Source organism: Dryobates pubescens, chromosome 9 (assembly GCF_014839835.1).
Source record: "Dryobates pubescens isolate bDryPub1 chromosome 9, bDryPub1.pri, whole genome shotgun sequence".
NCBI classification, from domain to species: domain Eukaryota; kingdom Metazoa; phylum Chordata; class Aves; order Piciformes; family Picidae; genus Dryobates; species Dryobates pubescens.
In genome coordinates this window covers 32,993,187-33,016,390 of record NC_071620.1, presented here as the reverse complement: position 1 = coordinate 33,016,390, position 23,204 = coordinate 32,993,187, and the positions used below count along the sequence as shown (strand labels likewise).

At 38.8% G+C, this 23,204-nt stretch overlaps 1 protein-coding gene across 1 annotated transcript; it reads right to left on the bottom strand.

Annotated features, from left to right (window-relative positions):
• Window positions 1-1,732: 1,732 nt before the first annotated feature.
• DEK (DEK proto-oncogene) lies at window positions 1,733-19,385 on the bottom strand. Its single transcript, XM_054164336.1, has 11 exons — window positions 19,288-19,385; window positions 17,334-17,492; window positions 15,545-15,646; window positions 14,954-15,063; window positions 12,229-12,323; window positions 9,733-9,853; window positions 8,442-8,624; window positions 6,413-6,545; window positions 4,272-4,420; window positions 3,088-3,156; window positions 1,733-2,425 (listed from the first exon to the last, which is right to left on the bottom strand). The coding sequence occupies exons 2-11, from the start codon at window positions 17,479-17,481 to the stop codon at window positions 2,414-2,416; spliced, it is 1,122 nt and encodes a 373-aa protein (XP_054020311.1). The 5' UTR covers window positions 17,482-17,492; window positions 19,288-19,385; the 3' UTR covers window positions 1,733-2,413.
• Window positions 19,386-23,204: the final 3,819 nt, after the last annotated feature.

Below are 23,204 nucleotides of genomic sequence, written 5' to 3'. Positions count from 1 at the left end.
AAACCTGCAGTAACTTTATGCTTTTAAGCAGGATGTTGAAATTAAAAGCATCAAAAGTGTCCAATTAAAAAGTATTCTTTATGTTGAGATAGTTGAGGAAATAAAGAGCACACAAAAAACCCTACAAACAAAACCCCAAAACTAATCTCACAGAAGATATAAAATCATACAATCATAACATGGTTTGTGTTGGAAGGCACCTTAAAAATCATCTAGTTCCAGCTCCCCCCTGCCCTGGACAGACACCTTTTAGTAGACCAGGTTACTCAAAGCCCATCCAGCCTGGCCTCAAACACTTCAAGAGAGGGGGCCATCCACAACTTCTTAGGCAACCTGTTCCAGCACCTCACCACCCTCACTATGGAAACTTTCTTCCCAATATCTGATCTAGTCTTTCAGTTTAAAACCATCACCCCTCATCCTAGCACAACACTCCCTGATGAAGAGTCCCTCCCCATCTTTCCTGTAGACCCCCTTTAAGTATTGGAAGGCTACAATAAGGTTTCCCTAGAGCCACCTCCTCTTCCAGGCTGAACAGCCTCAGCTCTCTCAGCCTGCCCTCACAGAAGTGCTCAGTTCCCTGATCATGGCTCTCCTCTGAACACACTTGAACAAGTGTTCTCTGTCTTTATCCTGGTACAAGGACATGCCTTTCAGCAATAGTATCATTTAAAGTAAAGAAAGCTGCTAAATCTGGCTTGAATAGACTGATAACCAGATGAGATAAAGACAACCACCTTGTTTCCATATAGATTTTTTTTTTTTTTACTATACATGTAAGCAAGTATTAAATCAAAATTTATTTACATTTTTGTGAAAGACATTTATTGAATAATAATAAAAAAAGAATCCATTACATTCAGCCATATTATAAATGATTACAGGCAAAGAAATTCCAAAAGTGTGTGAAGATTAGGAGTCTAACTGGCTGAACATTTACAGAATTTAGATCATTTATGAATTCTTATTTCTCAACTGTACAATAATAAAATTCAAAAAAATAGGCTTTGTCTTTCCAGCAATACTACAATCAGGGATTCTGTGCTCATGGCATTAATGGCAGCCCATACTTTGGCAACTGCTAGTTTTATGATTTTTAGGGTAGGAACTTCCCCTATTACCAAGAAGGTGTATGCAGAACAGAAATCTAAACAGCAAAAAATTTTGCAAGAGTTTGATCTGAAAACATATGGGCTAAAATTCAAGACTGCAGGCTTCAAAGTACCATTGTCCATCTTGATGCACCAAGGCTCAGGTTCAGAACTCTTTCATACAAAAGAGAGCTTAACCACACGTCAGTCCTGCCCCCATTTGGAAGCCCGACTGTGGACTTCCAAAACTATCCAGCCTCCTGGCTGTACATTTTGGATACCCACTTCTGAGATGCTAGGCCAGCTAGTCAGGACACTGAAGTAAAAGATATTTTGAAAAGTAAGCTTCAGAAGTTTTCCTGAAGTTTTTGGAGACTTCATTTACTGTATCAAGCCATGAAAACAAATGCACCTGTAGCCTTTTTTCAATTTTTTTTTTTTTTTTTTTACAAAGTTAAATGCTGAAAAGCTTAAGTATAAAACTACAGTTTCTGTACAAGATAAGATGGGACAAACACTGTAAAACCTCAGCTCATTTGTGGTTTCGTCAAACTTCTGCATACCACTTTTCATCACAGCCTCACTGCTGAACATTGACATTTCATGTCAGAAATTCAAACATAACAAGATCAAAAAAAAAAAAAGAAAAAAGATTTGCACAAAAGAAATCTGAAATAACTTTATATACACAACAGAAAGCCTTTTAAAAGTACAAAAATAACATCTATGTGCCAATTAGTTACCATGCTTTGACAGTTCTCTCAATGCCTACACATGCAAGACAGTAATCTGGATTTAGAATAATTCTGCAGATGTAAAAGGTATCAGAATATAAAAGACATTAACATATTACTAACTCTTGTTGTTTTCAGAATAGATATGTATTCTAAATACCTTTGTAACCAATACTGCAATATTCCAGTCTCTGCATGTATATGTGCAGATAAGCAGCTTTCATCTTAACTTCATTTTAAAATCTGGAAAATAGCAATCCACACTAAAAAGCTGGGATGGTTCTAATAAATCTAGTTATACAAAGCAATTCAAAATGTACAAAACCTATAAAAAAATGGAACATTTATTGCCATGCACAAAACCTAAGTATGTTCAACTACAAACTGCATCAAATGCAGTTTTAAAGGAAAAACAAAACAAAACAACCAAAACAATTTACATCAACAATCTTAACATTAGATCAGCAGAATCAGCTCTGACTAAATACCACAAAAGTAAGACACATTCCTTTTGCTGGTGCCTATCAGATCTTCAAATCCATGGGAACACAAAACCCAGGAATCTTCATTTCCCACAGTCAAACCAGATCATGAAATCAACTGAAAAGAGACGTGTATTAGTTTTCTCCTTTCTCTCAATCCCATTACATACAGCCTCTCCTTCTGCAGAGTATCAAGAAAATACACTGTTTCTGCTATGACAAAAGCCCAAGAACATCCCTACAACAGACAAATTGCTCCCTCAAGCTATTGCTGATAAGTGACACATATGTACACACACAGTGTAACTATTTCTAGGTAGCCATATACCAACTTCTGCACATGAAACCACAAGAGAAAGAAAAGTTATTCTATTAACTCCACTAAGTGATCCTTACTTCTATGGTTCCATTTTCAGTTTAGGGGCAAGCAAAATTAATTAAAATGGAATTTTTAAAAACAAATTACATGCCACAGACTGGACAACAAACCCTTTGTCATGAGTACATTAGCGCAGACCTAACCGCGAGTGCGGCAAACTCAAAGGCAAAACTCAAACCTGTTACTGTGCTACCAGGAGTCTGAAGTAGTTATTTGTGAAAGTGAGATACAACATAAAAATAAATCAGAGCCAGAGTTAAGGTTTATATGAGCACTAAGCTTACAATACTGCTCTAATTTTTATAGCCTTCTGTGTAACAGGATGCTATGCCACTCTAATAGGCTGAAGGAAAAAACCACCCAAATTACCCCAAATGTTTTCTAAATGATAAAGTCTTTACCTCTTTGACTGCTTCTTTAATGAAGTCTTTCCTGTCAGACAAATCATAACTAGGGTAGTTTTCATACACCTAAAAAATAAAAAAAGTAAAAACCAAACCAAACCTCAAATTACTTTAATTCAGTGTATTGTATGAATAAAAGGAGTTTGTATGAATTTCAGACAAAAAGTGGTGTGGTACTTATAGTATTACAACTGCCAAAACGCCCTCATTAATTATGGGAAAAGGCAAGCTTATTCTCCTATCCTTATTCTGTCTACAGAATATTTAAATACATGTATTCATTTCATGGGTTTTCTTTTCCCCCACATCAATAAACTGGAAGTGTCAACCAAATAGAACCTCTCTAATGTTTGTCTTGAGTGCTGTTTAAGTAGTCAGATGCCCCTGAATTTGAGTAGCAAGCCAAACAAGTATCAAATCCTAAGGTCTTTCTTTTTTTTTTTGGTAGTTAAGTAAAATTGTGATAGTTTCAACTGACTAACAGATGAGTCAACATGTTTGAGTGGTATTCTATATTCTTTGGTTAACTGAGAGAAGGCAAAACAAGAAACATATGCAAACACTGACAACTGATGCAGAGTATTTTATTTCAGTGTACTACTAGAATGACTATAAACATGATGAAAAGGCTTGTACAGAATATAAACAGTTTTCTCATAACTTCTTGTTTAATTTTCTCAAGACAACTTCTTGGAAGTACCAGGTAAACAAAACCGAGAATTAACAGACTGTCAAAACCACCAAGGTAACTATTGTCTGTGTTTTGTTCACCTTTCCCCTCCCTTTCCTTTTCTGACCACGTGGTCCATTCCTGGCACTTGCCAATTAATGAGGCAGTGAGCAGGCAAAACGTAAAGAAGGCAGGACACAGCCCTCCCCTTTGACAGGAGCAAGCTGCTGCACTGTCATGACATATGTTGTTTTGAGGTAATATTGCTGCTTTCCATGTAGAGAATTGTTCTTTGAAGATTTCCCTTCTAGTGTTGGATATCAGTGTTGCATATCTAAGGATTAAAGCTATCCTTGTTGTAACTGTTAGCAAGTGAATAGATCAATGCAAAACTACTTTGTTTCTGGAACCACTGTGCAGAATGCAAGCCTCCATTTCCGAAATGATGGCAAGAGTCAGTTCACAGACAACCCACTGCACAAAAAGAGAGTGCAAACCCCTATTTGCTTACCTTCTTGCAAATTTGTTTCATTGTGACCTCCTCCAAGTTTGCATTGGCCAACAATTTCTTGACAGTTTCCTTAATTTCTTCATCTGTAGGTGGTTTCTTCAGCTTCTTAATTAAAGGTTCATCATCTGAACTATCATCAGATTCACTTTCTAAATATAAAGAATAAAAGACTTTCAATGTTTGCTTACAAATCAATATGTGCTTTAGAAAGTATGGGACAGATAAGACATTTTTTGCTTGATAGATTAATTACCACAATCCTAAATGGAAACATTATAGCTCTTAAAAATGTATTTACTTCCTTTAAAAAGGCATTTGAACTCCCTCACCCTGGCAGTGTAGGGCACTAGGATTTTGTGGTTTTGCAGTGCTGTATTACTGAGCACAGAGTCAGAAACATCCTGACAAAAAAATTAAGATAATCACAAAGGAAGTAGAGAGGCACAGGACACAATCTAAAAAATTAGACTGAACAACTCCAACATCTACTCATTTCCTCTACTGCCAACAAGATAAAATTCAGAGCAGATGCCAAACAATCTAGCTAAGGAGATTACAGAAAGACCTACTTAACATTTCGAGTTTGTACAGTAAATACTCGAAAGAGAAATGCAGAGGGAGAAATTACAAATGTATTGCATAACATATATGCAAAACACATACTGAACCTTAAAAAATACACTTCTATATGCATTAATGACAAAAAGCATACACACAGAATCAGCTATGTGATACTGCCAGCAGCCAATCTGAAAATACACTGAGTTGAGCCTGTTTGCTCTGCTGAGAAATAAACCTGTGAATGAGGTTTAACAAAATTCAGTGCCTAACCATCTTAACCATTCCTTTTCTTAATACCCTGACAAGAAAAGTAATTAATCTGATGTCTGTGTTAATAGCATACATCCACCAATGCTAACATTAACTAATGTATGTTTGCAGTATGGATACATGATGCATTAATAAGTCATACTACAACTGTGACAGAGAAATAGCTGTTTTCTCAGAGTGCCAGAGAATTTAAGGTGTGAAAGGATCTCTGGGGATCAACTGGTGTAAGTTGCTACTTGGAACAGGGCCAGCATGGAGCTGTTGCTCAGGGCCCTGCCAGGATGAGTTCTGAACACCTCTAACAACAGGGATTCCACAACTGCTCCAGGCCCTGACCACCTTCCTCACAGTGAAGCTTTCCTTCTCCTAACAAACAATTGCAATTTCCCTGGTGGCAAATGGTGCCTGCTGCCTCCATCCTCTCTCTGTGTACCTCCAAACACAGCCTGGTTCTGCCTTCCTCATACCCTCCCCTTTAGCAGTTGCAGAATGCAAGATGATCCCCCTCTGTCTTTTCCGAAGGCTCAACAAGCCCAGCCCTCTGCCTCCTCTCCTGCATTGTGTGCTCCAGTCCCCTGACCATCTTGGTGGCCCTGCACTGCACTCACTCCAGCATCTCCTCACCTATTTTGTACCAGACAACTCAAAACTGGACACAGCACTCCCAAGGCAGGCTCACAAGTGCTAACAGAAGTAATTATCACTTCCCTCAACCTGCTGCCTACACACTTGCTGAAGCAGCCCAGAGTGCTGCCAGTGCTCCTCATCACAAGGGCACACTGCTGACCTGGGTTCAACTTGTCTGCAAGAACTGCCTACCTCTACCCAGGTCCTTTTCTGCAAAGCTGCTTAAAAAGAAACCAGTCTGGCCTGACCTACACTGCCGCTGTCTTTACAGAGGCATCAAGAAACTCAGTGTAGGTATACCTCCTATGCATATCATGAGATATAAGGAAACCAATAGCAACAGGATGTATGTAGAAGCTATGTCTATGTTAACAACCACCACATCAAGATGATGAACGAAAGACAGTGTGCTTCATCAATTGTAAGACTCTTAGTCACCAACAGAATTTTGTTAACATTCTTACAGCATATGGAAGAACTAGACTAATACTTACAGTTTATATGCAATATATGCACATGAAGTATACCAAATTTATTCCAAATATTGGAAATAGACATCAAGTAGCAGGCATCAATTGCCCAAATTCTATTTGCTTTCACAACTAGGTGCCCAAGCCTGCTTTCTAGTAAGCATGCCAGGTAAGCTACAGGACAACATATGATGAAAGATTTAAAGCATTTACCTTTTCTAGAACTGTTCTGGGTTTTTTTAGTAGTGCTGCTATCTGCCTTCTTCACGTTTGCACCCTTCACAGCCTTCTTGGTTTTGGAAGTCACCTTTTTAGGTTTTTCTCTTTTAGAAGCTTTTCTAGGAGGCTATAAAGGAGAGAAATAGAAGATTAAAATTATGGTTTCTAGCTGAACAATCCACACCTCTTTTCCACAATGGAAATTATTCTGTCAATACCAACTAAATCAGCAAATTTAATTACTGTATTTTGTCAGCATTTTCTGCTGCCACACGATAGAGACAGTATGTCCACAAAGACATCTGTTGAAATAGATTCTTAAGCTCAAATGGCTAGAACTTTTTGATGATACCAGTAGTTTGGCTGTTCTACAACTTTCCACTCATAATTACCTTAGAAAATCACTTCAAAGATGTTACTTTTTAAAAGGACATGCTTTTTATTACTCTCCAAGACTACAAGCAGCTAATTCTTAAGGAGAATTGCACTACCTAATCCATAATGTGGCCAATTACTGCAACTAGCAAACTCAAAAAATACTGCACTAAGACAACATCAACAGAAGATATTTGGAACATTAATACATCTTAGTATACACATATCAGTGCACTGCAGTTTTGATACAAATAAAATGTGTGCTTAACACAAAATCTTTAGATAGTTTCTGACAAGGCTGAAAGCTTTCCTCACAGAAACAAACAGAATATTGGCCAGGAATAAACCATACTTCAAAGAAAGGAAATGACACAAACAAATTTACAGTACTTACTAAGTTCACAATTTAAATTTATATTTAATATGGCAGTGTAGCCAACTGAGCAAACTATTAGGATCTAAGCAATTTGGATTAGTCCATATAACTTTTAACTGCTTCTCCCATTGCTACTTGGTGCCACTAATGAAACTAGCATTTAACAAACAAGATTGTATTCATTTGTATCATCTTAGCTCAGTTAGAGTTGCACTTACTCTGCAGTGTTACACAAAGGATAAAGACGGAGTGTTGAAATTCAGAAAACACACTCAAGGATTAGCTCATGTCCAGATAAATGTTTTTAGCTTCTAAATTTTCAGCTGTCAAATTTCTGCTAAAGCTCCATCACCAGCTACAAAGTAGGAAGTTAAACCTAGCACCCACATTTCAGTTTACCAAATTATGCTCCTGCAGCACACAAATATTTCAGGTATCTTCTGCTTCCAGGTAACTGTAAGATCTTCTGTGGTATTTATTGTTTAAATAGAGTTGAAATCAAGACAGAAACACCTCTGAGGACTCCAGCCACTCCAAGCCTAAGACTCCAGTGGAGCTGGGGCAGCAAAGCATATATACTGCCTAGGTGTCCTTCACCTTGCCCTGGATTAACACGGCCTGTTCACACAAGCCCCTCTTCCACCCACACAGATGGGACGGAATGTAACTCCAAAACCACCCCTCTGGGTTCAAAGTGTTTTACTGGAAATTATACAATGTACAATTTCCTTAGCCTATCTACAGAAAAGCACAGCAAAATGCAGAAGCAGAAGTCAGTGATAAACAGTTCCCACCACCCAAGCACTAAGAAGCCAGTCCAGTAGAAAAGACCAACACCCAAACCCAGAAACCAGTATCAGCAACTGCAACAGGAAGCCTATCATGTTGCAATCTGAACTTCAAGCCCCATGATACAGTATGGTATTGAGTATCATCAGCAGATTCAACTCAACCCATGACATACCTGTACTATGTTAGAGGGTGTCAGAAACTTTCTTCATAAATGCTATCTTATCTCCAAGGCCTTTGCCTTTTATGTTACTGATTGTGTAACTATAATGCACTATGAAATTACGAGAATCTCCTGTAAATTGCAGGTATGTACACTTTTCTTTTGAAACATTCCTTAAGTATCACTTACCACTCAACTTGCTGTATTCCAAGAACTACCAATCAATAACAACCACATAAAGACAAAAATTTATTTTTTCTGCAGTGTAGGGCTAAAAAAAGAACAACAACAAAACCCAACAAACCAAAACACCTCATTACCTCATCCTCACTTTCTTTCTCTTCTGAAGAGTCATCCTTTCCCTTCTTTTCATCTTCTTCACTACTGGATTCATCTGACAAGATCTCTGGGCACTTGGTGCGTTTTGCTTTTCTTGTTGTCCCAGTGCTACTGCGTTCTTTTTTGCCACCTTTGCTTGGTGTTTTCTTGGACTTCGGCAAAGGCTGCGAGACAGGGATGTATGTCACCCAAGCAGAAAACCAAAAGTGAATTTTAAAAATGCCCATTCATTCAAATCACATGAAAAAGTAGTAAACAAATATATAGGTCTCTAAATCCAGGAGTATTGTATGCCTTATTATACTAACACCACAACATTCTGCAGAAATTCATTACAGAGGTGGAGCTGAGTAACATGAAATTTTAGTTCTACTCCCCTAATAAAGCAAATCTTCCAAGTTTAGGGGTTAGGGAAAGGAAGCAAGAAAGAACAATCTAGAAGAAGTCTATTAACTACCTATGCTCCTCCAACCCATGAAAGAAAGGTTTTTCTTCTGGCAGCATATAGGCTGACAATCCTTCTGAAGACTTAAAAGCAGGAATTCAGCCGTGTCTTATGCAAAACTGCATTCTGTTGTCACTAAGTACCAGGGTCCCTAAGGCAGTGTGCAAACTCCTGGTTCACATCAGTTACCAATGTTTGCTGGGAATAATTATTTTCCAAACAATAGTCTAACTATTTAAATACTGATTTTTGATTAATAGTAGAATTCAGCACTCTTGGTGAATCTCAAGCACTAGCATATACTAATTACAGGAAGTTTTCCTAGACTTGCAATAAACTCAATTTTGTGGTAACCAAATGTGATTAAATATTTGCCAACTTGTAGCATATACAGGCAACAGCTAACAGCTTATCTTCCTGTATTTTCATGTTTTATTTCCTTGTTCTAACACCTTCCCCCCTTTTTTTCTTTTCTGCTCACATATTATGTCTAATTCATTCCTTTCACCCACAAAACAGAAGCTACTCATGGTATCTGAGTACGGATATCTTGAATTAGCATCATGTGTTGACCACATACACTTTTGTGTGCTAACAGTCTATAACTGGTACACTTACATAGAAAATATATGCTTATATCTAAGTCCTCAACCTGCTATGGATGCCTGCAGGAGTAGAGGTCTCTCTTCAAAAAGCCATTACTACTTCAGTAAGTTAGGACAGTAATTGTGTTGTCACTGTTAGCAAGGAAATACTAAGCAACAGAGACAGCTGCATTTTTCAGCAGAACAGAGATATAAAAGCAAGTATAACAATCTGCATCACACCTTGCCTGAAGATTTTGGGTGCATCAAGAAGTTTAAGATTCTGGTTACCAGCTCACTATTAACTCCTGATCTTTCCAAGTCAAGAACTTCACAGATACTTTTCAACATTGCATTTCTAAATCTGCATTAAAAAAAAAAAAAAAAAAAAGAGAGAGAGAGAGAAAAAGAAGAACAAATATTCAGTATCACATCCTACATAAATAGTCAACATTTGACTGCTAGAAGCTGCTACCTGGTTTGTGTCTGCAACTGACAACACACATTAACGTATACGCTTAACTACACTTCCAGTCCTGTCTATAGATAAGCAAAGAATCACTACATAAAGCAAAATAAAACAAGATTCCCAAATCTGTATGTGTAAAGTAGGATAGATACAGAAGTTATAAAATCTTCCCCAGAATCTCTCCTAATCTATCACACTGGAAAGAATCAATCTTGGATACAAGACTTGAACGTTAAGGAGGCAAAGAGGTCTGCGTTTTTTCTGTTTTGTTGCCCCTTTACACAAGTACCAGTGGTGAGGGAAGAAGCTTAAGAGAAACTGACATTCAATCCCTTTCCTCCAAAAGGATCTTGGATCATTTGGCCCACTTTTTTGCAGGTGTAACTATTTCTCATAATCAAAGTTATTTTTCACTGTTTATTAAAAAGACCAGTGCAACTATTTCATGGAGGGCTACAACTTCTCCAAAGTAGCATTCAAATTCAGACCGTCTCTTTGAACTCAGAATTTTAAGGGGACAGAACTTTGTTCACTCATGTTTTAGGGGCATAGGAGCATGAAATTTTAACTGGCACATCTCCCTGCCCTGGAGTGGGAGGAAATATAGTTCATCCACCATCCTTCCAGTGATGAAGTATAATCTTTGAACTGTGTTTCTAGACAACCTTATTAAAAAAAGTAAAAATAAAAGATATATATTAAAAAATCGTGCCATCTTAACATGTAGAAAGGCTTCCTATTTACTGAATGCTAAATGCTTGTAAGGTATTCCTACAGAAAGGTTAGACTCCTGCATTTTAAAAACACAGCAATAATATACAGTTAAAACCACTTCACTTGTTCACAGATTTAAAAACTGCATAACATTGAAAGTTCTGCTTCACACCTTTGAGACTTTGTATACTGAATTTAGAATTATATGGTTCTATTGCTGCTTTAACTACAATTCTCTCTGACTCATGTTACACATGGCCATTTGTTCTTGTATTTTAACTTCGAACTAACACATACAAAGAATAGATATCACCTCCCTTCAAAATACTTTCCTATTTTTAATGCTTTTAAGGTCCATCTACAGGTAACAACAAACAATGTACTAAGTATTAGAATGCAGTTCATGTGTGGAATAAATAAATGCACACAAGTTTTGAGTCAGTAACTTCCATTAGTTTAGACTTAGAAAGTTCAAGGACTCTAATCCACACAAGAACCTCACCTCATTCTTTTTAGTTTATAAGCATGACAGTAATACTCTGCAAAATAAATTTTGTCCTTTGTTCACCTTATTTAATGTTTTTAGAACATGATGCTGTCCAAGTGCAGAGCGTAGCCAGAAACCAACCACACACAATAAATTAATAATGTTCAGTGGTGTTTCATACATAGCTATTTACCACAGTAACAGAAGCACACACAGCTCAGTACCTTCTTATAGAAGTGCCAATGCAATCAGCATTCAGAGTATTTGCCAAGTATTGGAAGGCAACAAAAACTTAACTATTAGTTCTTTCATATGGAAAACATTAAAAAAGTGAAAAAACACTTTATTTTGCAACCTCTTGCAAATAAGGGAAAATATCCAAATTTCCTTCCTGAGATCAAGACAGTTTGTCTTGCAGATTCACATGCATTTGACAAACCCTACACCTGGTAAACTGCATATCTGAGGAGTGAAGATTTGTGCATCCCAAATGCTGGAAGCTGTCCTACCATTCAGAATCATTGTTATAGACATATCAATTCTTTCATTTGTTATAACTTGCTGCAGAAATATGTAAGGGCATTAAAAACCCCTTTCAGTGCAGTAAAAATCACAAAAGTTTTGTTAGACTAGTTGCTACAGCAATTCTAGGACTACGACTGAATGTTACAAAATAAGAAATGGTTTTGATTCTGAAGGAGCAAGGTTTTGAGCCACAGAAGAATGCAAGTTTGCACCATGAATAGAGCACAACATATTTGCAACATTACACTTGCCCTGGGGAAATAATGCTTTCCTCTCACTTGGCAGAAGAATCTGGTAACAAGCCTGCAGCAGTTAAAGCCAGGACTGTGGAACTGTGAATGAAATGTTAACAATTTAGCTCTTTTTAATACATCTTAAGTTGTCTTAAGAGACCAGTTTGGGTGATTCCTAGAGCACTGAGCTAATTTTAAACAGCCACAGCTGTTCAGATTTGAAGTTTAAATTTAAATGGAAGTAATATTTTGAAAGTAAAGAGGAGGGTATAGTATAAGTCAAGCTATGGTACACAGAAAGAGATCGTTACCTCTTCAACATTTCTTCCTTCTTTTTGTATTGGTCACTTCCTTTTTCAAATGGGAACCCGCTGAACTGACCCACATTCTTCTTTATGGAAGCAACCTACAGCAGAACACACAAATTAGTTTCATTGCAGGTGGTTAAGAAGATTTCACCCAATCATCTCTGTTAACTTTTCATTTGCTCATAACAAAAATTTATATACTTAATGTTATAATTTATGTGGATTATGTCTTATCTTGTGACAGCCAAACGACAACAATTAAGTTATTGTGATCTTGGTGTTTTAAAATTCCTTTTAAATAACTTAGTAAATAAAATCATCTGCCATTTCAAACTTGTTTAAAACACACTGTATGTTTATCTAAAAGTTTGCACAACTATGATCATATGAAGCCCGTTGCATGCTTTGCTCCATGTAATTTGTTACACAAGGGTGAAATTTATTTTTATTATATATCTGCTACAGCAGATTTGCTCTACTTGCTTTTCTGAAGGAAAACAGGACCACTGTTGTACTTTTGAACTGTTTCTTTAGTATGACCAATTCTTGCATTTATGTACCATGCAGTTAACACCTTTTACCATTATACCTGCAGTGTGAATAAGGTTAAACTTTTAGTTCAGCAGCCTTTATAATGGGAAAATTGCTCCTGTCCAGGCCCCAAACATATTGACGTTCTTAATTTTCACTCCATCTTCTTGTATCAAAAAGTTCAGAAATATCCCCAAATCTTTCATTCTTCTAAGATCTTTTTGATGCTAACAACTATAATTTGAACTCACTTTCAATAGCTCTACAATTTTTGTTCCTGGTGTTTCTCCATTAGTTTATAATTTTAGCAAAGCTAAGCTCCTTTTCCAAAGAGAATTATCTTTGTCCAGCACCTAGAGAAAATTGGCAGATGGTATTATGTTTTATTAAAAATGTTAATTACAATCCAGAGCACAAATAGACCGTGCATACAAGACAATATCCGCTCTTCACTATATTAAAAAGCACTCCAAGTTCCCCACAATTCTGATTAAGTAGAGTTTTGGATTAAAACATACTCATATATTTCCTAGCAAATAAATATAGTCCCCCATCTTTGGACTCAAGGCACTGGGATGCCGCCAACAATCCATAGAGACTTTCTAACAAGACCACATGTGGGAGCAAAAGGGGGAGCAGAATTGCATCCGAAGGGGTGTGGGATGAAAGGGTGAAAGCTGTAATACAACAGCAGTTGTGTCTAATTAGCATAATTTAAGAGTGTTATGTATTAATTTACAATTATGTTACTTGCATACAATTGCGAAACTGCAAATAGTTGTGTCATTAGCTGATTATTATTACTATTAATAACTGTACTTGACAATTCACTGAATTGTTAGTTTCTTAGTAGCATGTTGCATAATCAATAAACAACAGCCTCTTTATCAGTTATGTCTCAGACTTGCAAGCTAAAGCAGGAAAGATGGACTCTGAGGTAATGATATCCAAGCACTCCCACCCAAAGGCAGGTGAAAAGTGTTACTGGTTTAGTGAAGAGTAAATGACCACAGTTTGATGACTTCCACAGTAAAGACAGTTAAATAAGAAATTTATATGGTTCCATGATTTCCTATCAAGTAATTTAATTCTCCTGCAGGACAATACAAAAGTTTGCAAAACTCAGTACCTATCAAGTCAGAAATTCTCTAGTGTAGTTTACTGACGTTGTGAATAAATACCACAATTCACAAAAGAAGGTTTCAGTGAATTTATACTTTTCTTTTTCTGAATACTTGAGGCCACAGATCTTTAACATGTAAACAAGCACTGTGTTTGCAGCAGTGGTCTAAGCTGCTAGCATGCATCTGTACCAGTACTACTTAGGTCTTAGTTTCCATGCTGGGGGTTTAAGTTCCCAAAATACATAAAAAGATGAAAATCAAATTCCTAGAAACCTGGCAAGTGTAGGGAAATAGTAACATTTCACCTATGTCATTTTCCCCATATTCATTTTACTTCTCTTAGCAAGGATAATGGCTCATGTTACACTGACGTTAATGTAAAATCACTGAAAAACTCCAAGGGTTTGCTATTATGTTTTAAGTTTCATAGTTAAATACAAAAGCAAGCATATCAGTTTTTAACTACCGTTTTAATTGGCTTTAACAAATGTGATAAAAACCACATAACTTTTAACATACAATATAGTTTACTTTCCACTGCTTTGTGCAAAATAAAGGAGGAAAAGACTAGGTGAGTAGCCATGTATTAAATCCCCACTAAGAGGTTTCAAACATAGAAGGAATAGATGTACTAAGAAAAAGCTAGGTTGAACAAAATAGTTACATGGATGATTCTGATCATAGTTGCACATCAGCGACTTTTAGAATGTGAGCGATAAATTATTTCTGACTCGTGCTCATAAGGTGAATCATCCTTCCTCTCATTAAAAATGAAACAACAAAACACCAAACTACAGAATAATAAAACAAACAAAAAAAACCCCACTCTATAGGCACTCAGACTTACAATTCAGTAAGGTTTTTTAAAAGAGCAGTTTACAAGAGTTAGAAAGATTATGGGATTGCTTAACTGGTCAAGCAATATTGATTGTGCAAGTAGGTTGTAATAAGTGACACTTAAGAAATAGATCCATGTGCAAATGTAAAAAAACCCAAACATACAAACTATACTACAAATATTTTCACTGTGCATGAGAACTAGTGGATATACAAGATTGATTTTAAGTTCTTACAGTGCCTGGCCTGTTGTAGAGAAGCTTGTGCAGGTTCCTAAGTTCATCCGTCTTCTTTTTACTCAGAAAGAATTGTATCCTTTCAATTTCACAAAGTTTTTGTCCTTTTCCTGAAACAGTTAAAAGCAATCACTCTATGAATTGCATTTATATTTACTATAGCAATAGAAGTTTTTTAAAGAAGCAAAGAAGTTATTTCAGAACAGCATCAAACATTCTAATTGGGCAAACATTAAGCAGGCCTTTTCCTGTTAACTAGACATCCTGACAGTCTATATTCCTTACTTGATGCTACCTAGATCAGTGTACAAGTATTTGGTATTTCTTTTTGCTCTAGCTGTTCCTGCCTTTATTAGTGGTTGGTTAGGTACTGATAATCCTATTCTAGGTAAGTTTAAACATTATATAAAACTTTTACAGTTTAAACTGATGCTTCAGAGTAAGAGTTTTCATATAATAGCATTGCTGTTTTGAAATGGATCATGACTCTTAAGTTAGGTCTTATCTACAACAAATTACTAAGTTTATCTTTTAAGAGGTTTCAATATAATTTCCAACACACTCAGGTCTTCTTAGAGAGGACAAACCTACCTGGGGTAATTGTAAAAGGCTCCTTTTGCAACGAGGACACTTGCATGGTCAGTCTGTCTACCTTCTTCTTCTCCCTTTTTCCTTCAACAATGAGACTCTTTTCTGCAAAAGACAGCTTCATTACATGAGCAAATTCATCTATAGTAGCGGGCAATACAACACTTAAATCTTTGAAATGACAAACCAAAAATTGTCAATTATGCAAGCAGATACTGTAATAGTTTCAAACCTTTGGCTATTACATAGATGGGATTCTATGGAGCTGTATAATATAATTAGAGATGTCTCTAGTTGTTAATACCATCCTGCATCCAACTTAACTTTGAAGACAAGGTTGGGCATTTCCTGAAGGGAATTTCACCCCACAAGGCAGACTGTAACACTACGCAGTTTCAGAAACACATCCTTCTCCCCTTTCTCAGGTTGTTTGCATATTCTCCTCCTGGGACACTGCAGACCCCACATGCACAGCTCCACTTCACCTCTCATGGGGAGCTTATTAGCACCAGATGGTCAAAAGCAGGGTACAGCATGCTTGTACACACTTTCTCCTTTCACTACTAACCTAGAGAACCCAGACATCTCAGCATGAGAAGCAGGACAAGCACAGTGGGACTGTACTACACCTTGCAGAGCTACACAATGCAACACTCTGCATGGCACAAGAAGAGCATCAAAAATGCCATGAGAATATTGTTCCCAGTAATTGTGGTACTGCTTAGTAATGAATACATTTAGAAAGTTTTATGTATACGTTGGACATCACTAATTTAATGATACTATGTCAAGAGAAAACTCCAGTTTCACCTAAATATTTCATACTAAAATACCTGACCTCAAATCAAACTATCCTCAGCAGTAAACAGATGGGCTATCCTGGGTTAAACATCTGTGCAGCTGAGGATGTATGAACATGCTCAAAATTGGATATGCACCTGCCGAAAACAGAGCACAAGAAACAGTAGTTTCTAAAAATCCAATTGTAACCACTCTATTGCTCGCCGAAGAGCAAGATCACTTCTCCCTCTACTAACTTTCCTAAAGGCAAACTTCAGCTCTTTTAAGAAGTGAAGACCATCAGGGACTCCATATTCGCACTGAGGCTCTATTTCCATGGATGCTTTCATCTGCAAAACAGCTGCCTAGAGATTTCATGACAGAAATTAATATTTGTGTATAGTAGTTCCTTCATCATATCTTGAAGAGTATCCTCTTACATGCCACATCATACAACCTGCCTCGCTTGCTTGTCCTAGGATATCATCATGACTTGTATTGACAAAGTTAGTCAAATGGAACATTGCCTATCCAATATAATTAAGTTTTGGTACCCAGCAAATTAATTTACAGTAGCTGAGCAAAGACATCTGTATTGTTTCCAAAGCCACAGCACGGATTTCCCACTTTATCTCTTCTGGAAACATGAATAACTTCAGAGTGTTACGGGTACAAAACAGATACTTTTTGGATATTGGATATGTATTTTTATACAAACTGACAAACAACACTACCTCAAGTAATTATCTATAAGTTTATACAACAACAAACCACCCTATCATAGGAATCCAGGATCCTGACAGTTCCTTCAATCTTCCAAGATGAACATAAGCATTACTGTTTCTAGCGTTGCCTGTTGTAGTCTTCCTTGAAGTGATTTATGACCCATGAGATAAATATACCATGGAATATCTTGAGCTGTAATTGTACAATTAGCTGAGATCACAGGAGACTGCATTCAGCAAGCTTGGCATCTTTTAAAGGACAGCTTATTTGATGGAAAAGTAAGTACCCTTTTCTTCTTCCTCCTCCTCTTCCTCCTCCTCCTCCTCTTCCTCCTCTTCATCACTTTCTTCAGCTTTGTTTTCAGTTTCAGGTTGTTTCTCATCTGCTTTTTCAGGTGACATCGTATCTTCTTTTGATGAAACAACAGAAGACATGGTGTATGGTTCTGTAAAAAACAGTGAGGGAAACCATCACCAGTATAGCATTACACATGAAAAGGACAGAAACGTTGCTTTCTTAGAAAAAACCACTATCTTGTACAGTAAAAGTAACATCACAGTACTCAGACTGTTTAAGACACTCAAGCATTCTACACATGCACAAGACATAACATTTCTCAAAAGGAGCTGTCATCCATTCTGCAACTAGTGTGGCCAAGAACAGTTTGAAAGGTTGCAAATTCTTTGCAAGCACAAGTCTTCAGGCTCACTTTGTGAAGCATTCAGAAACACACAAAGAAATTAATACTTTTATCTACTAAGAACTGTAATGATTTAAGAAATCAACATTTTAGTGCACAGTATTATAAACTAGATATTTTTGATCACAGTTCAACTGTGATCAACTGCAGACAAGTTTCTTAATAAGCTAAATGAGCTGCATATTCAGATGGGAAATGGGAAAATAAAAACATAAAAGGTACATGCAATTCAGATAAAATCATTGCTGCTTCCAGAATTCAAATAGCTTTGACATCTTAGGGCTTGCAAATGCTTTCTGGTTTTATGCTGCAGATCTACAAATGCTTTATACTTGTCATAATTCTGAGCAGTCTTTTCTTAGCATTGGAAGTGGCTTAAGTGTTAACTTTGAAATGAAAATATCTCACTTTGGTGAGCATCATTTTCCTCCTGACAGAGAATGTCTATCTAATAAAGGAAGATAACCTCATCTGTTCATTCTAGAAAAATTACAGCCTTCAAAACCCTTCACTCTTTAGACATCTGGAACAAAATACAGCTTCAATTGTATAAGACCTTTTGGAAGAACTATCACATAGCTAACCACTTTCTTTCTCCTCTATTAAAACCAGTATTATCTTCAACCCTGAAATCCAAAGTGTATATGCAATATTAGCAGGTGGCAGAGAACGGCAACACTTCAGACGATAGCAAACCTGAGTTGTATTATCAACAACTGGGACAAAGTTTACTACTCTCTGCTAAATCACTGGGGAGCAAAAAAACAAACCAACACAACTCTTTCAGTGCATTGCCACCAGTATTTCGTTTGACGGGGAAATACAATCCGACTTTTCCACGATACTACTCTCTGAATTTTTACTTGTCTCTACAAGTGAAAAAGCAAGCGCAGTGTAAGTCACTTCTTCCCCCTTCAACGGAAGGAGGAGGGGAATAGAAAAGTTAGAGACTTTTTAGCTTTTCGCCAGTCAGATCCCTGCAGGGGACCTGGTTACGGGGCAAAAAGGGTACTTTTAGGAAGACCTAAGTCAGGAGTATTTTTGGCAGGGAGAAGGTATCTCCCAAGCCACTCCGAGAGGGTGCACAACAGCACCTCCCACCCTAGCCCTGGACTTTTCAGATACAGACTCGCCACCTGTCCCCTTCTGGGAAAGCGACAACGATGGGTAGCGCCCCGAGGAGGCGCCGGCCAAGGATAAGTGCGTCGAGGGCAGCGGCGAACTCCACCCTCCTCCCGAATCAGGAGGCAAAGAGAACGCTGCGGTCCCGCCGCCGGGCCGTAGGGCAGAAGAGCGCGCCCAAGAAACCCTTCGAGTGAAAAACAGCCCCCTGCCCCACGGAAGCCTGCGACGGAGGCAGACCCATCAGTGGCTCGGCAACGAGCGCTCCCAGCTCCCCGGCCCTGTTCCATTTCCCCTTGTCACCAGCCTCACTGGGATGCCCGGCCCGGCCCGGCCCAGTCCGCCCGCGAAAGGGTGGGAGAAGAAGAGGCGGGAGCGCGCTCTCGGGCGCCGTTATGGCCATGGCGGCAGGACTCACCTCAGCTCGAGCCCCGGCTTCTGGCTCCTTCCTCAGGCACAGCTGCAGCAAGCAACGACAGCTGGAGACGACAGTTACCGGAGACGGGGGAGACGGGGAAGGCGGGAGGGGGGGAGGGGGGGAAGAAAGGGGGGCGGAGCCGGGCGCCGGCCTACGCTCCGGCGCACAACCACACACACAGACTGTGCAAGGCGGGTGCTCTGCGTCCCGTGGTCGGTCAGCCGGTCACTCTCTCTCCCGGAATCAACAAGGTTTTCAAAATGGCGGGTTCTCGGACGGGGAGAAGGAAGCGGGAAGGCGGCAGCCAATCAGCGCCCGCAGCCCAGCCCGGCGCGAGGAGGTGGCCGCAGGGGAGGGGAGGGAAGGGAGGGGTGCGCGCGCGCAGAGAGGGCCACTGTGATGGGGAGGGAAGGGGCGAAATTTGCGTAACGTGCGTCTAGTGCCGCCTGCGCTGACGTCAGGCCTCGGCCGGGGCCGCCCTCGCTGAGGAAAGGAGCGGGGTTTGCGGCTGTGTGAGGGGCTGGTTCGCTCCCGGGGCCACTGTTTGTCAGTGGCGCTTTGTCGGCTCGCGGCTTTCTGCGGGTTCTTGTTCAAAGCGCCCGGTCTTTTCCCGGGGCACCCTCCCTTGTCCTTGGTTCCCGTGCAGGCGGGACGTGCTGGGCGGTCCCGCTGTACTCTTAACGGCTGCGTCTCCCAGCTTACAGGCGGAGCGGTTGCAGCCAACGGAAGAAAACAGACGTTGAAGTTGGAGCTGGGGCTGAAGGGTGAGGTCTGCTCCTCACGTCTGTAAAATCAGAGTCGCAGGCAGCCCAGGAGAGAATAGAGGCCCGATCCCGCTCCAGAGTTTAAGATCGTCTTCAAGCCGGAGAGAAGGCCGGGCTGGGTTTAACGTGCTTTCAGCAGGAGTCAGGAGTACTCAAAATACATGTTGGAGAAAGGAAGTCGCCCGAACTAGCCAGTCTTGACACCGCATTGTGCTGACAGCGGCTTTTTGGCTAGTGTGAGTAGCTGTAGGTACGTGTCTCGCTCTTTTCAAGGGACCAGATGAAGAGAGAGATCGGAAAGGAGAAAAAATGTCACGCTGGTGTGAATTGTTGATCTTAGGTCTGTGTAAAGTATAGTCACGTAGCATTAATAATAGAAATACATGCAAAATAAATACTACAAAATAATAGCATCTGGAGTAGGAAAACAGGAAATACTGGAATTCAAGTACTGTGTACAAAAGGGAAGTCCTCCAATTTGGGCATCAGAGATGCAGATTCTTTTTAAAAGTACAATCACAAATGGTGGTGGCCTTAAAAATGAAAAATGTAAATTATTTACCAACGATACATAATTAGACAAGCCTGAAGTTAACACACACAGACAAAAGTATCTCCTCATTAAGCCATGGGCTACACAAATGGCACAAGACAGATGTTTGAAAACAATAGACAATCCTGTAACGTGAATAGATTTGGATTAGAATAGAATCTTGACAGAAGACATCCAAAGGCTGTGCTTTCAACTTGGCATGATAAATTAGACCATTGTTTTGTAGGGAGAATGTTTACCCGATGGAGATTTACATAATTAAACTACCTATGTTAATGTCCTACAAGTACCACATTAAAGCTGCACCTTGAGGAGTAATAGCCGCTAATGGCTTCATCAATCCTTTCAGTGAAGGCATCACTTCAGTAACTTAATGTTAGTTAAGTAATGTAAGTTAACTTTAGTTTATGGTAGTTTCCGCAGAGAGTTGAAAGTCCTATGTGAGGTAATTACACTGGTATAAAATGTTAGTATTATCTAAAGTGTTTACACAGCATGGTGAGAGGTACTAAATGTAGGTTAAAAAACTTGGATCTGGAAGAAAGCTAAATTGGAAAGGGATAAGTGATTTTAAGAGGTTTTAAGAGTAAATGCAACAGCCACTTACTACGGCCATCTCTTACGCTGTCACTGAGAGGCTGTGCTCCTGCTGTCATAGTCCCAATGTTAAGAACAATGTTAATTTCGATTTCTAGCTCCATCTGCCACACCAGTTCCATAAAACATGGTTATGCTGGTGGTACCTTGGGCTCACTTTTAGATGTAAAAGATTATGTTTCTTAGATATTGTAGTAGAATTAAATGGTGAAAAATGGTTTGAAGGTGCTGTAAAAAGAAGCTAGCATGTTTGCAGATATATTACATGCTTGTAATGTATGCTGGAGTGACAGGCAGCATGATTTTAAACATGGTTACTAGCCTCCGTTAATATAAGCAGCTCTTTTCAGTTAGTTTAGAGTAGCTTGTATGAGCAAGCAATGTTGGTTGGCTTTCAGTATAAAGCATATAGCAACTCTGGAGAAGATTTTGGAAGTAGAAATGTAGGCTTCACAGAGCACACAGTAGCACAGTAAACACAACAGGGTTGGGTTTATTTTCATTCCAGTGTGACTGGTTACTGGAGTGTCCTGCCATCAATGCAGAAAACAGCAGATCTCCCATGGGCAAAATGACAGAAAAAGTCATCTGTAGATTGTAGAGAAAATACCCAGTGTCAAAGTAAGTAAGTGTTCAGTAACTCTCATTAGAAGTTTTATCCATACACTAAAATGCTACAGCAACAAACTGTGGGGTCTGTATACACCCACACTTCAGTCTTTCTATAACAGTCATGTAACTACATACTGCCTAGAAGTGTCAAAATGGCTTATCTTGGAAATGCTGAGAGAAGTTCTGTGTAGGTGCCAAGTATGTCTTTATTAGTAAACATCAGAAGCATCAGGCCTTGGAATTTAAGAATTATACAATTACAACTGAAATTGGGTGCCTAGCCGTGAACTAATGATAGAGCTAATAAGCATAATTTACAAGAGAAACTCAAAAACTATTTGAGCAGTATGTAGTTACAGTGCAATTAATAACATGCTAAGTATCTCAAATTGTTCACTGCATATTTGTGCAAGATATTTGACATTTGTGACAGGCAAGAAACCCCAATGTGCAGAGTGTTTCCTAAAGCAGTCCTGCTTACTTCTGACAGCCTGCATCCCCCATTTCATTCCCCATCTGAGTCTTTCAGGATTTAGTAGACTACTGCATCACTGGCATCTGTTTCTTACCCTTAAAAAGGGTAAGAAGAGTTGTCCTTGTAAATACAAATTCTCACAAACATGAAATGATTAATTGATAGGAATCAATCTGAATAGTTTCACTGTCTGTTAGAAATCTCTATATGGGACATGTTTCAGGGTAAATACATGCAAAGATTTGACAAAATTGTAATAAAAAGCACCTGAGATAGACAATGATTTAAAATAGTATGTATAGTCACATTTTCCATTGCTCTGTCAATGACAACACTGCACATCATCAGGCTGAGCTTTGTGTTGGGATTTCTGTTAACCTGCCAGTTACCATGAAGGTAAATCTTGCTCTGCGGGATTGGAAAATTACTGCTTTGTATGTGATTAATAACATCTACAAATATATGTTCAATCAATGCACATGCAGCTATTGTACTGTCTATGAAGTATTTAGATACAGTAATAGATCTTGTATTAGATCTACAGCAACAGTCTGGGAGCTTGGCACAGCTGACAGGTAGCTCTTGCAGGTGATAGCACCACTGTAAGCTCTCCTGCATCCTCTGCTGATGCAGTGGCAAAAGGGCTTTCATCTCCCTGTCCCACATGTTGCTCACTGGTCGAGATCAGTCAGCAGAATGGTTTCCCTCCTGAAGTACTGCAAAGGACAGTACCTCACCTCTGGTGAATGCTTACACAGTTACTGGCCTCCTGTGACTTCTGATAGAGTTTTGCTGTGAATAGTGTGTGTATGTACCAGTTACCTATGTAAATGTTGTGTAACTCACACATTAGAAAGGAAACACTGTCAATTCATTTACACGTTGTAGTTTGCATTTACATTTTTATGTGACAGCT

Bases quoted from the DNA above. Each gene is read 5' to 3' on its own strand.
- DEK (XM_054164336.1), bottom strand. From the start codon at position 17,481: ATGTCTTCTGTTGTTTCATCAAAAGAAGATACGATGTCACCTGAAAAA. The intron at 15,064-15,544 runs GTAGGTTTGTCC...TAACTGTTTCAG, and splicing joins GCCTTTTACAATTACCCCAG to GAAAAGGACAAAAACTTTGT. The intron at 9,854-12,228 runs GTAACGATCTCT...TTTTTAATGCAG, and splicing joins AAGGAAGAAATGTTGAAGAG to ATTTAGAAATGCAATGTTGA.